This window comes from Amblyraja radiata, chromosome 17, assembly GCF_010909765.2.
Source record: "Amblyraja radiata isolate CabotCenter1 chromosome 17, sAmbRad1.1.pri, whole genome shotgun sequence".
Classification (NCBI taxonomy): Eukaryota; Metazoa; Chordata; class Chondrichthyes; order Rajiformes; family Rajidae; genus Amblyraja; species Amblyraja radiata.
Genome location: NC_045972.1, coordinates 27,004,189 through 27,018,537, shown reverse-complemented (window position 1 = coordinate 27,018,537; position 14,349 = coordinate 27,004,189). Strand labels below are relative to the sequence as shown.

The window sequence follows — 14,349 nt, the reverse complement described above, 5'->3', positions numbered from 1 at the left end:
TTGCCACAGATGGCTGTGGAGGCCATCAATGGATAGTAGAGATTGGCAGGTTTTTGATTAGTACAGGTGTCAGGGGCTATAGGGAGAAGGTAGGAGAATGGGGTCGAGAGGGAAAGTTAGATCAGCCATGATTGAATGGTGGAGTAGATTTGATGGGTTGAATGGCCTAATCCTGCTCCTATCACATTAATTTATGAACATCCGCCACTCATGTGGTCTTGGACAGAGCAGTTTGCAAACCAAGCTGTGATGTCAGTGCTAGACATGTTGTCCACCCCCAACTTCCCGTCGACCAAGAAGGTGGTGAAGAGTCACCGACATTGGTAGATCTGGAGTCACGTGTTGGCCAGGCAACCTGAGCACCTCCATCTCTGAAGTACCTTTATGAAATTTCTTTGTCGGTGTTTTTTTGCTCTTGATTCTTTGTCGATTGACTGATCCGGCTACAGACAACAAAGAAAGGAAGTGACAACCTGTCTCAAACGTCGTACACATGTGGGTGTTTCCTGTCTGTTCACTGATTGCAAAATTCCAAGTCCTGGTATTTTACAGGCAATAGCTTACGCAGAAAGACACAAAGTGCTGGAGTAACACAGTGGGTCAGGCAGCGTCTCTAGAGAACATGGATGTGCGACGTTTTGAGTCAGGACCCTTTTTTAGACTGACTGTAGGGGGGTTGGAGAAGAAAGCTGGAAAAGAGGAGAGACAGGACAAAACTTGGCTGGTAATAGATCAACATGGGCAAGGGGAGACTTTTTTTTAACATGGTGGTAGATGGAACAAAGAGAGATTAAATACCATAGGCGTGAGACAGGTTTGAAGAGTTGCGGTTTGTGAGCCAGGGGAAGGAAAGTAGCGGGGAGGGGAAATAGGTGGGAGCCCAGGTGGGGCCCAGGGGAGGGAAGGGTGGGGGTAGAGGGGGGTATTGGAGAGAAAAGGGGGAGGGGGGGGTGTGGATCAATTAGATGTTAATGGGTTTACTGGGAAGTACTGGGTTTAGTTTAATTTAGGTTTACGTTTAGAGGTCCAGTGTGGAAACAGGCCCTTCGGCCCACCAGGTCCGTGCTGGCCAACGATTACTCCATACACTAGTTCTATTCTACACATGAGGGACAATTTACAGAAACCAATTCATCGACAAATGTGCACCACATTGGGATCTAGGAGTAAACCGGAGCACCCGGAGAAAGCCCACTCGGTCACAGAGAGAACGTATAAACTCCTTACAGACAGCACCAGTAGTCAGGATCGAACCCGGGTCTCTAGCGCTGTAAGGCAGCAACTCCACTGCCACTGTGCCATCAATTCTTATTCTTATGATTCCAAGTTCCTAAAACAGTCTGCATTTAAGTTTATTTGAATTAATTTTATTGACATTTACAAACTCTTACTGAAGATTACCGGCTTACAACAAAGAACATGTTAATAACAAATGAATACTACATCACAGATATATTGGTCACAGCCTGAATGTGGCACATACAATATAAAATGTGAACAGAGTCACTAAAAAACACACTTTCTTCTTGAGAAGGCCCTGCTGTGCAATACCTCAGCTGTTCACCGACGTTGATATTAAAAAATCAGTTTGCTTAAAATAAGGTGGATGAGAATATTTTGTCTGCACAGAGGCACCAAACGTTCACGACTTTCCCAACACACTACATTGGGCATTGAAAAACAAAACTTAAAAAAAGTTAAGATACATTGAAATAGAGAGAGAGGAATGATTACACCTGAGGATTTCCAAGTTTACAGAATAAAAGGAATGTATAGTACACATGGTACGTGTGGTTTTCCTACAGCAATGCCAATGGATTGAATTCCCAAAGATTGGTAAGTGAATGGACAGAAAAGCATCCAAATCTCACTGATATTCATAATCACTTGATCTGACATAAATACAGGCCCACCACCGATATTCCGGCACTTTTGGTTTCAGAGCCTTTCAAGAGTATCCATTTTGCCGGACCAACAGAGATCACGGCCTCGGAGAGGAGCCTAATGGTAGCGGAAAGTTCCGCCTAGGCCGCCGAGGTACTGGCCCGCAAAAGTCGGCCTCGGAAATCGGCTATGGGAACGGATCTGTTGGCTCTGGCCGGGCCGGAGTTCCATCGATTGGAAGTCCAGCCGCGGAGGTCCCGATGAGGTCAAGGTTGGCCACCATACCTGGCCTAAGTGCCACATTTTTGGGGCAACTTCAGGCCGTGGGGGAATTCAAATGTGCTCTCTTAATGTTTTCCGGATGAAAGGAGGTGCAGGATCACCAGTTGCCGGAAAATCGTTGGTGGAGCTGTACTGAAGTTTCCTATCATGTCATAAGGTCATAAGGAATAGGAGTAGAGTCTACTCCACCATTCAATCATGGCTGATCTATCTCTCCCTCTTAACCCCATACTCCTGCCTTCTCCCCATAACCTCTGACACCCGTATTAATCTAGAAATGTCAGTTAATTTGACCGCACAGTTTATTTGGAGCACAATCTGCAAGGATAAACAAGCAGGATTTCCATCCAAAATACAAAGTGCTGGGAGGAACTCAACGGGCCTGGCAGCATCTGTGGAAGGAAAGGACATGCGATGTTTTGTGATGTGAAACATCATCTGTCCATTTCCTCCACAGATGCTGCCTGACCCATTGAATTCCTTCAGCACTTTGTGTTTTCCTCAAGATTCCAGCATCTGTAGTTCCTTGGGGCTCCTATCTGAGTTTGAATGTGAGGGACCAAAGCAAGACGTGGAGAGAGTTGAGATATTAGAAAGGAGGTGAGGAGTGGAGAATAAATTTATTTTGTCGGCGGGTGGTGAATCTGTGGAATTTATGTCGAATATGGCGGTGGAGGCCAAATCAATGGATATTCTTAAGGCAGAGATTGATAAAGTCTTGATTAGTACGGGAATCAGGGGTTATGGGGAGAAGGCAGGAGTATGGCATTGAGAGGGAAAGATAGATCAGCCATGATTGAATGCCGGAGTAAACTTGATGGGCCGAATGGCCTAATTCCGCTCTTGTAATTTATGAGATTGGTGATGAACTAACTGCGTGTGATAACTGCATGGATAGACGGAGTGGCTATCCAACAGTATACCTACTGATGATCCAGTTAGTATCTCCACCACCAGAATGCTCCCCCTCTCACATGCCTCTCCCACCTCAGTATGCCAAGCTCTCTCTGCAAGGGTCGGATCCGTAGAGTTCGGCCAACATGTGGAACCTGGGGCCCCAGTCATTCAGGAAGTCGTAATCCTGCTCGGAGTCGACGGAGGACACATCGAGGGAGCTAAGTGACTCGGCCACCGAGTCAGCACCCTCGTAGCCATAGACGTGGAGCGTGTCGTAGGGAAGCCCGTCCCTATCCCCGTCCGCCTCGTCCTTCTTCATCCTGACCACCGTGCCCATGTTGTCGTCGGGCTTCCGGACTTGGGCGTACACGGGCGGGCAGTCGGTCACCCTCAGCGGCCGCGCTCCCTTGGTCCGCAGGGAGTTCAGCACGGAGATGTCAAAGCTGTTGGTATCCATCTCTCCCCCTCCCTCCTCGTCGTACTGCACCAGCTGCTCCCGGATCTCCCCCGGCACCTTCACCAGGCCCCCGAACGAACTCTTCCGCTGCAGCTTCCAGCGCACTATCAGCACCGCCAGGACTGGCATGGAGGGGAGAAAGAGAGGTTGTGAACATTGGGAGGGGCGACCAAGACAGGCAAATGCACAACAACAACTTGGGTGACAAAACCGCTCCTCAACCTTGGGCACAAAGTGCTAGAACATGGATAGGTGACGTTTCGGGCCAAGACCCTTCTTCAGGCTGATTGTGGCAGGGAAGTGGAGTGGAGTGGAGGGGAGAAGGCTGAAAGAGAGGTCAAAACTTGGCAAGTGATGGGTGGACACAGGCCAGCGATGAAAGGACAAAAAGCTGTGAGATAAGGATTGAGGATAGACTCAAACTGCAAGAGGAACTCAGTGGTTCAGGCAACATCTCTGGAGAAAAGGAGGAGGTGACAATTCGGGTTTGGACCATTCCTCAGGGTGATTGAACTGGGGGTGGGGGGTGGGAGGGGAAGGGAAGTGGTAGATTTGCTGCCTTACAGTGCCAGAGACCCAGTTTGATCCTGACTACAGCTGCTGTTTGTTCAGAGTGTGTATGTGTGGGTTTTCTCTGGTTTCCTCTCACACTGCAAAGACACAAATGTGTAGGTTATTTTACCTGCAAAAATTGTAAATTGCCTCTTGTGTGTAGGATAATGCTAGTTAACTGGTTGAACAGTGGTCGTTGTGGACTCGAAGGGCCGAAGGGCCTGTTTCCGCGCTGTATCTAAAGCAAAGCTGGAAGAGAGGAGGGAGAGGATGGGCAGGACAAAGCCCTGATTCCAGACTCCTTGGTGAATGAAGGTGACAGTGCAGATTGTTGGTTGTGGAGAAGGCAGATGGAGGTTTTTGCAAAAGGAAAGGAACTTTCAATAAACTTTTACAAAATTGTAAATTTTTAATAAATCTTAAATATTTTATAAATGAAGTATAAATAATGTATATCTATTCAGGTCTCAGCTGGCGCACGGCAGCAAGGCTTGTGAAGTATTTGGAAAAGATGCAGAGAGTTGTATCAGGGTTGAAGGGTTTCAGTGAAGCGGAGAGGCTGAAGATGAGATTCATAGAGCAATGAAGATTAAGGGCAGATTTAACACTGCTGATCACTATTAACTGGGGGTCCATTGGAGAATACAGGGAAAAGTTGGTTAGAGTCAATAATATCAGGACAAGTTTAAACATAGTTTAGAGATACAGCACCGAAACAGGCCCTTCAGCCCACCGGGTCCGTGCCGATCAGCGATCCCCTATCCTACATCCACTAGGGACAATTTTTATATTTACCAATTAACCTACAAACTTGTACGTCTTTAGGTTGTGGGGGGAGAAAACCCACACAGTCACAGGGAGAACGTACAAACTAAATGCAGACAGCACCCGTAGTCAGGATCGATCCTGGCTCTCTGTAAGGCAGCAACTCTACTGCTGTGCCACCTTGAGAAGGTGTCATGTTGAACACCCTTTAAATGAGACTATAGAGATACAGTGTGGAAACAGGCCCTTCGGCCCAATAAGTCCACATCGACCGCCCCATATACTTGCACTATTCCACACACTAGGGACAATTTACAATTTTTTACCAAAGCCAATTAACCTGCAAACCTGCATATCTTTGGGATGTGGGTGGAAACCGGAGCACCCAGAGAAAACCCAAGCGGTCACAGGGAGAACGTACAAACTCTGTACAGACAGCACCCATAGTCAGGATCGAACCCGGGTTTCTGATGCCACTATGCAGCCCAGGGAAGGGTAGTGGGGGAACATCCAGGGATAGGCTTATGGGAAAACTATACAAACACGTGAGAGGGGATGACAACAGCATGTTTTATTAACGGGATGAGACTCTTATTGGAAAACTCGTAACACAAGTGTTGTGAAGTGCTTTAGGATGTCCTGCGGGAAGAGGCACACTAGAGATGAAGGCAATATCCGTAACAAGTGCATCACCGTCCACAGATATACACACCAGCATAGAATATAGACGAGTATAGCAGAGGGACAAACCCTTTAGCTCACAATGTCTGTGCCTAACATGAAGCCAAGACCATCTCTTATCTATGTGTCGGAAGGAACCTTCTTCCGACTTAGAGTCTGGTTCTTGTATATCTCCCATTTCTCATTTCCGTGACTCTCAGTCTGAAGAAGGGTCTTGACCCGAAAACATCACTTATTTCTTTTCCAGAGATGTTGCCTGACCCGCAGAGTTACTCCAGCATTTTGTGTCCATTTCTTACTGTATCTACCTGCACATGATCCATATCCCTCCATTCCCTCCATATCCACGTATTGTGAGGTCATGGGTCATGCAGCTAGAAAACAGACCCTTCAGCCCAACAAGTCCATGCTAACCAACAAGCACCCAGGTATAGGAAGGAACTGCAGATGTTGGTTTCAACTGAAGATAGACCCAAAATGCTGGAGTAACTCAGCGGGACAGGCAGCATCTCTGGAGAGAAAGAATGGGTGACGTTTCGGGTCAAGACCCTTCTTCAAGCACCCAGGTAAATTCTGACTTGTGGCTGAGGCCAATTTTAGCAGAAGTCGGGTAATTTAAGGAAAGGTCACCACAAGAGGGAAACGTTAGACAGATTGTTTTCTCTGGAACGCCAGAAGCTGAGGGGAAGAACTGATAGAAGTATATAAAATTATAAAAGGCATAGATAGAGTCTGAACCTTCTTCCCAGGAAGGAAACATCAAATACTAGAAGGCATAGCTATAAAGTGAGAGGGGAAACGTTTAAAGGAGATGTGCGGGGCTAGATTGTTTATACTGGGAGTGATGGGGGCTTGGAAAGTACTACCAGGGGTCGTGGTTGAGGCAGATATGATAGTAGCATTTAAGAGATTATTGGATGGGCACATGGAATTGCAGGGAATTGAGGGGTATGGAGTGTGTGCAGGGAGATATGAGAAGGTCTTGGCATCACATTTGGCACAGACATTGTGGGCCAAAGGGCTTCTTCTTGTCATAGAGACAGGGAATCATATAGCATGGAAACAGGCCCTTCGGCCAAACTTGCCCATACCAACTGAAGAAGCCCCATCAATGCTATTCCCATCTGCCTGCATTTGGCCCATATCACTCCAAACAATATCCCTCTGGCACTTTACTGCTCTATTTTCTATGTTTATGATCTATGTTCTTTGTTATGTTTTGCTTATTTTCTAAGTTCCTGTTCTATGTCCTATCTTCATGTTCTATATTCATGTTCTATGTTCTGTTTATGTTCTATGCTTATGTTCGCATTCTATGTTCACATTCGCTGTTTATATTTATATTCTATGTTCTATATTCTATGTTCATGTTCTAAGTCTACGTTCTATATTTATGTTCAATGTTTATGTTGCATGTCCTATGTTTGCGTTCGATGTTTATGTTCTACGATTTTGTTGCATGTTCCATGTTTATGTTGCGTGTTCTATATTCAGGTTGCATGTTCATGTTCTGTGTTGCATGTGCCATGTGAGACGCATTGGGTGGGGTGCGAGCAGACTCACCGATGGTGACGATGATGCAGAGGAAGATGATGAGCAGGATGGTGACTGTGACCCCAGAGCGGAGTGCGGACAAGTGGCTGCAGTTGATGGGCTTCCTGCTCCGGTCACATGAGCACACACTGATGTCCAGCGTGGCGTTGCTGCTCTGGCCCGGAATGCCATTGTCCTCCATGACGATCAACACCGAGAACTTGCTCATCTCCTTCTGGTTGAAGCCTGCCTGGTTCACGGTGATGTTGGCAGTGTGATCTGGGGAGAGAGAGAGAGAGAGAGAGAAAGGGAGAGGGGGGAGAGAAGAGAGGGAAGGAGGAAGAGAGGGACGGAAAGGGGAGGGGGAGGGAGGGGAGAGGAGAGAGGGGGAGAGGGATAGGAGGTTGATAGAGTGTGGGGGAGAGGGGAGAGGGGGAGAGGGGAGAGGGGGAGAAGGGAGAGGGGAGAAGGGGAGAGAGAGGGTGTGAAAGGGGGAGAGAGGGAAGGAAATCATTAATGAAAGAACAAGGAACTGCAGATGCTGGGTTTATACCAAAGATAAGAAGCGTCCCAATCCAAATTATATCCCATTATTTGACCTTTGCAACCAGAGTAATTTACTTACCACCATTGTTCTTCACAGAGAAGTTACTGGCCTTCAGTGGAATACTGAAGAAGAATTTCACATCTGGTGTCATTTCATCCTTGTCGACAGCAGAGATCACTTGGATGACCTGAAAATCAAATTGCTTTGTTAAATCTGGTGAGGTGTAGCATGTTTTAATATAATAGCATAGCTGGAATCAGTGAAGTGTTGTGTATTGTTGCATTAAAAAGACCAAGGAAGTTTGGCATATTTATTTTATTTTATTTTAAACATACAGTGAGGAAACAGGCCCTTTGGCCCACTTGTGTCTGTGTTGACAGGCACGTGAGTCCATGTCGATCCCTATTACACAAGCACTATCATACACATTAGGGACAATTTACGATTTTTATCAAAGCCAATTACCTTACAAACCTGTGTGCTTTTGGAGTGTGGGAGGAAGCCGGAGCACCTAAGGAAAACCCACGCGGTCACAAGGAGAACGTACCAATTCAGTACAGACAGCACTCGTAGTCAGGATTATACCCAGGTCTCTGGTGCTGTGAGGCAGCAACTCTACCGTTGCGCCACCGTGCCATCTCCAACAATTCTCACCGACGTCCACTGATGCACTATAGGGAGTATCCTGTCAGGATGCATCGTAAATTGGTTGCACAGCTCGAAAGTGCAGATGAGAAAAGTTCAAGGGCAACAACAAGGTAGATTAGGAGATCGGGCCAAATTCTTAGTTTATGAGAGTTTTGTTCTGATAGCAGTGGGGAAGAAGCTGTTCATGAATTTGGTGGTAAATGCTTTCAAGCTTTTGTAGTCAGTGAATCGGGGATGGGAAATATAAAGTGTAGAGAGAGGGGAGAGAGGCAGGAATGAGGGGGAGGAGATGGGGAGGAGAGAAAGGGAGGAGAGCGAGGGAGAGGGCAGAGAGGAGGAGAGGGAAGAAGAGGGAGAAGAGAAGGGAGGAGAGGGGGGAGGAGATGGGGGGAGAGGGGGAGAGAGAGGGAGGAGAGAGAGGGAGGAGGAGAGTGAAGGAGAGGGTGGAGAAGAGGAGATGGAGGAAAGAGAGGGTGAAGAAGAGGAGAGAGAGGGGAGAGAGAGGGAGGAGAGAAGGAGAAAGGAGGGGGAGACCAAGAAAAAGACATATGGAGGTGCAAGAAAGAGAGGGTGAGAGAGACTGGCTGGTTGTAGACTGGCTGGTTGTAGACGCAGTGTTGCCATACAGATATGGACCAACTCCACTTACCGTTCCAACTGGATCATTCTCACAGACGTGGGGGAAGTAGCTGTCAGCAAGTGTGGGAGCATTGTCATTTTTATCCAGAACTTTTATTGCCACAGGTGCGTAGGATGTGGAATCTGTAAAGCAAGCAAGAGAATACTTGGTGAAACACCTGGAGGCCTGGAATTAGAATGGATGTCTCTGCAGGGCTCCCGGGATACAAACGACCAGGTTATAGATACCCTGTAGTAGTTATGAGGGAAACCGGCGGGTGGATGGTAGTGGATTTGCAGGGCGAAGCTTTCAGCATCTTCTGCCAGGTGGGAAGGGGGAGAGCAGGAGGAGAGAGGGAGGAGAGAGAGGGCAGAGAGAGGAAGAGGGTGGAGGAGAGAGGGAGGAAAGAGAGGGAAGAGAGAGAGGGAGAGAGGAGAGGGAGAGGAGAGAGACACAGGAGAGAGGCAGAGAGGGAGGAGAGAGAGGGGATGGGTAGGAGTGAGGGGGCGAGAGAGAGGGCGAAGAATGAAGGAGGAGAGACGAAGATCATTGAGCTGGTCGTCAGTAACATATGGCCGGGTTATGATTCTGCCACTGAGCTAATTGTCCAGTCCTTAAGTGTAGACATGTGTTCAAATCCCAGCACTGCCCCTGGGGAATCTGACTGAACTAAATTAATTTGTCCTAACGGTCAAAACTATGAATTATCATGAAAAGGCATGGTGAAATGGCGTGAAAATGCATGAATGCTCAAGGTAGAGGATTCTAAAACTAGAGGACACAAGCTTAAGGTGAGAGGAGAGATTTAAGAGGGACCTCAGGGGTTACTTTTTCACTCAAAGGGTAGAATGAACTGCCAGAGGAAACTGTAGAAGTGGATACAATTACAACTGTTAAAAGACATTTGGACAGATATGGATAGGAAGGATTTAGAAGGATATGAGCCAAATGCAGGCATATGGGACTAATCCAGAGTGCTCACTTGGTTGGCAGGACAAGGTGGGCTGAAGGGCCTGTTTCTGAGCACTATGACTTTAGCTCTCTAAAACCTGTCTGGTTCATGAATGTCTTCTAAGGACTTTCTCCAGAGATGCTGTCTGACCCCCCCCCCCCCCCCCAGATTCCAGACCTACAGAAGTGTGGATGACACTGAACTGACCCATTTGTCGCCCAGCTGGGCTCAATGTGTTTGGCCACCTATGGATGGCCTGAGGCTTTGTGAAGGTATGAATGGAAGTAGCCGTTCTCATTTTGTAAATGGACTTATGAGAGAAACTTTCTATAGTAGTCTCTGGTTGGTAAGGATGTGTTGGAACGAAGAGCCTTAGAGATAAAATAATTAGTAAGTGGGAGAAGGTTAGCTTTAGAAATACCACGCAGAAACAGGCCCTTTGGCCCACCGAGTCCGTGCCGACCAGCGATCACCCTGTACACTTGCCCCATCTTACACACTAGGGACAATTTACAATTTCCAGAAGCCAATTGTAGCCAACCTACAAACCTGTACATCTTTGGAGTGTGGGAAGAAACCGGAGCACCCGGAGCAATTGAATTGATGGATTTTGGGTTTTATATTTTGAGCATTGATTGATTGATTGATTGATTGATTGATTGATTGATTGATAATTTATTGTCACGTGTCCTTGCTACAGTGAGATTCTTTGTTTTCATACAGTGCAAGTATACAAGAGTCGCCATGTAGAAGGCGCTAACAACGTTACCAAAGTAACAGATCTTCAGAAAGAGTTACAGGCTGCGATGTCATTGAGGTGAGGTGTCGATTACAATAGTCAGGAGAGGAGGTAACAACAGCAATGATGGGAAGTTCAAGGTAAAGGGTGGACACTTACTGCTCTTGCCAACTTCACTGGCAGCCACGGTGATATTGTGCCAAGCCACTGCTTCTCGATCCAGTGGCTTTCTGGTGTAAATCATTCCATTGCCCCCGATTCTGAATAAGTCCCTGCCATTCAGCAATGAATAGCTGGGAATAAACAACAGCTGTTAGAACTGCCCGCACCAGAACATAAAATACTCGATGAATAAATAATCTTTTGAGCATCCTAAAGTATGAAGATACAAAAACTTGAAGTTTCAGGAATAGGTAAACACAGTAATGGGCGGCACAGTGGTGCAGCAGTACAGTTGCTGCCTTCCAGCACCAGAGACCCGGGTTCGATCCTGACCTCGGGTGCTGTCTGTGTGGAGTTTGTATGTTCTCCGTATGACCGCGTGGGTTTTTCCAGGTACTCTGGTCCCCCACACCAAACACATATGGGTTTGTAGGTTAATTGGCTTCTGTAATTTGTAAATTTGTTCAGAGTGTGTAGGATAGAACTAGTGTACGGGGTGAATGCTGGTCAGCACGCACTCGGTGGACTGAAAGGCTTGTTTCCATGCTGTCTAAAAGTCTAAAAGGTCTTCCCCACTGTTATCAGGCTACTGAACAGTCCTCCCATAAGCTAGATTAGAGTTCCAAACTTCCAAACTATCTCATAGTGGGCCTTGCACTTTTTCTCTGTAACACTATTATCTAAATACTCTGGTATTTTTCTCTTTGCACTGCCTGTTGTACTTGTGTGTGGCTTGATTGTACTCATGTTTTGACTGGATAGCATGCAAACAAAGTCTTTTGTTGTATCTCGGTACACGTGACAGTAATAAACCGATAGTAATATCAGAAAATGTTGCAACAACTCCGTGTGTTTGTGGAGAGACAGAGTCAACGTTCGGATCGATGACCTTTCTTCTGATGATATCTTCCTCCCCGGTCTTCCCTCTCATTTCCCCTTTTGCTCCTGCACATCTATCTGCACTTAAAATCTCAACCATCCTCCTGTATCGATAAAATGTCATTGACCTGAAACATAAGATAGTCGCAAAGTGCTGGGGTAACTCAGTGGGTCAGGCGCCATCCCTGGGGGAAAGTAATAGTGCCGTCTCGGGTCGAGATCCTTTTTCAGACTGTCTGACCCTAAACATCACCTATCCATGTTCTCCAGGGATGCTGCCCGACCCATTGAGTTATTCCAGCATTTTGAGTCCATTGTTGGTGCACATCCTTGTTATTACATTACAACCCGAAATGTGAATTTAGTGTGTGTGTCTCTCTCTCTACAGATACTGCCTGTCCAACGTGCAAACTCTGTACAGACAGCGCCCGTAATCAAGATTGAACCCGGGCCTCCGATGCCACTATGCAGCCCAGAGAAGGGTGTGGGGAACATCCAGGGATGGGCTTAAAGGAAAAACTATAAGAACATAGAGCAACATGTTTTGTTAACGGGATGGGACTCTTATTGGAAAACTCGTAACACAAGTGTTGTGAAGTGCTTTGGGATGTCCTGTGGGAATTATCCAAATGTTTGACTTAGAATTGTGGTGAAGCTGCCTCCACCCTGTCCTGTCACACACTACAAGCGCTGAGTAACAATGAAATGACAATGACAATGAAACACTATGGAATCTTGACGTCTGCTCCCACTGAAGCTCTCCAGCACCTGCAGTGGGGTTTGCTTATCTCAGTGTGAACATATGCAGGTCTCTTACATTGTAGCTCTTACCTGATGGTGAGTGGGAGGAAAGGGAAGAAGGAGAGAAAAGAGCAGGGAAAAGAGGAGGAGAAAAGGCGGGGAGAGGGAGAGTGGGATGACAAGGGAGGAGAGGGGAGGTTGGGAGGAGAGAGCGGAGGAGAGGGTGAAGAGAGAGGGGGAGAAGAAAGGGGGAGGAGAGATGGGGAGGAGAGAGGAAGGGGAGAAGGGGGAGAGAGGACGGAGAAGGGGAGGAGAGAGGGGGAAAGGTAGCGGGAGGAGAGAGGGAGGATAGACAAACGGACGAGCAAGGAAGAGAGAGATGGGGAGTGTGAGAGGGAGAGGGCACTGGTTGGTTGTAGATCCAGTGTTGTCCCTTAGACATGGACCAACTCCACCTACTATAGGCACAAAATGTTGGAGTAACTCAGCGGGACAGACAGCATCTCTGGATAGAAGGAATGGGTGACGTTTCGGGTCTAGATCCTTCTTCAGACCCGAAACGTCACCCATTCCTGCTATCCAGAGATGCTGCCTGTCCCGTTGAGTTACTCCAGCATTTCGTGTCTATCTTCGTTGTAAACCAGCACCTGCAGTTCCTTGCTACACAACACCACCTAGAGTTGCAGCCGGGGGATGCAGTGGTTTGCTGATTTCAATACGAGCCTCTGCTGGTCCCTTACCTGACCGGCTGCTTTGCGTGATCGGGGTCTGCTGCTGACACGCTCCCCATGGCCGTAGCATTGGGCTCGTTCTCGGCCACTCGGAGGATGTAGCGGGACCGGCTGAAGACAGGAGGTTCGTCGATGTCCAGCACGTCTATGAGCAGGGTGGTGCTCGTCTTGTACTGCTTGCCATTCACCAGGGTGGGGTTCTCGGCTTCCACCCGCACGCGGTGCCTCCGCTGCGTCTCAAAATCCAGCGGCTGTCGGGATGGAAGGCGGGCAGTGATCGGGGGGCAGTTTAACCAGGAGGGAGACGAACCAGCAAACCTGCACGTCTTTGAGATGTGGGGGGAAACCGGAATGCCGGGGCGTCACTGTGGCACAGCGGTAGAGCTGCTGCCTTACAGCGGCAGAGAACCCCGGTCCGATTCTGACTATGGGCGCTGTCTGTATGGAGTGTGTGCCTTCTCCCCGTGACCATGTGGGTTTTCTACGGATGCCCCGGATTCCTCCCACACCCCAAAGACGTGCAGGTTTGTAGGTTAATCAGTAAAAATTGTAAATTGTCCCGAGTGTGTAGTGTGTGCTAGAGTCGCTGGTCGGCACGGACTCGGTGGGCTGAAGGGCCTGTTTCCTTGCTGTACCTCTAAACCAAACTAAACCTGGAGGAAACCCACGCGGTCACAATAAGAACTTGGTTGGAGAAGGAATTACCCAGAGGTTTGACTAAGAATGGTGGTGAAGCGCCGTCTACATAGTCCTGCCACACACTCCCAATGCAGAGAAACTTCCGAGTCTCTCCTTGAAGGAGGGTGGCCAGTCGCTGGTCTGTGTCTGTACCCAGGTGGTGGCTCTCCGTCTCAGGACCCTGTGGAGGTTCATGTATTCTGAGTGCCCTCCTAGATGGCACACGCTGGCCCCAGGGGAGCTGCCTCCAGGAGGGCACACGGCTCCCGGCAGTGGGCATCAGTCGACGCGCTAGGCGGGAGTTGCCTGCCTTTTATCGTGTTCTGCTTAAAGCTAGGAATTTGGTTCCCTTCAGCCAGGGCGCTGCTCCTCAGGGTGAGGGGGGTGTTGTTGTTGCGAGAGTGACCGGACACGGTGGGTATTGAGGAGAGGCATGTGCATGGAACAATTCCGACTGAGCTTACACTCGCTCCTTATGAATTGCTCATAGGATCACCCACGGCCTGGGTCCCTTCCCGAAAGCCGGCCCCACGCAACATGAGCCGCCTTTCCGAGATGCCCAGCGTGCCGTTCCGTGACGTGGAAGCTGCTCCTGCACACTC

At 48.2% G+C, this 14,349-nt stretch overlaps 1 protein-coding gene across 1 annotated transcript in view; it reads right to left on the bottom strand.

Moving 5' to 3' along the window:
* Positions 1-1,345: 1,345 nt before the first annotated feature.
* The window catches only part of LOC116982594 (cadherin-5-like), a 48,174-nt gene continuing 35,170 nt past the window's right edge, over positions 1,346-14,349 (bottom strand). Inside the window, exons 8-13 of the mRNA XM_033035871.1 lie at positions 13,079-13,320; positions 10,716-10,849; positions 8,896-9,008; positions 7,677-7,785; positions 7,082-7,330; positions 1,346-3,642 (exon numbers count right to left, since the gene is read on the bottom strand). Coding sequence (XP_032891762.1) covers positions 3,155-3,642; positions 7,082-7,330; positions 7,677-7,785; positions 8,896-9,008; positions 10,716-10,849; positions 13,079-13,320 — 1,335 coding nt within the window. The 3' untranslated portion in view covers positions 1,346-3,154. The remainder of the gene's footprint in view (positions 3,643-7,081; positions 7,331-7,676; positions 7,786-8,895; positions 9,009-10,715; positions 10,850-13,078; positions 13,321-14,349) is intronic.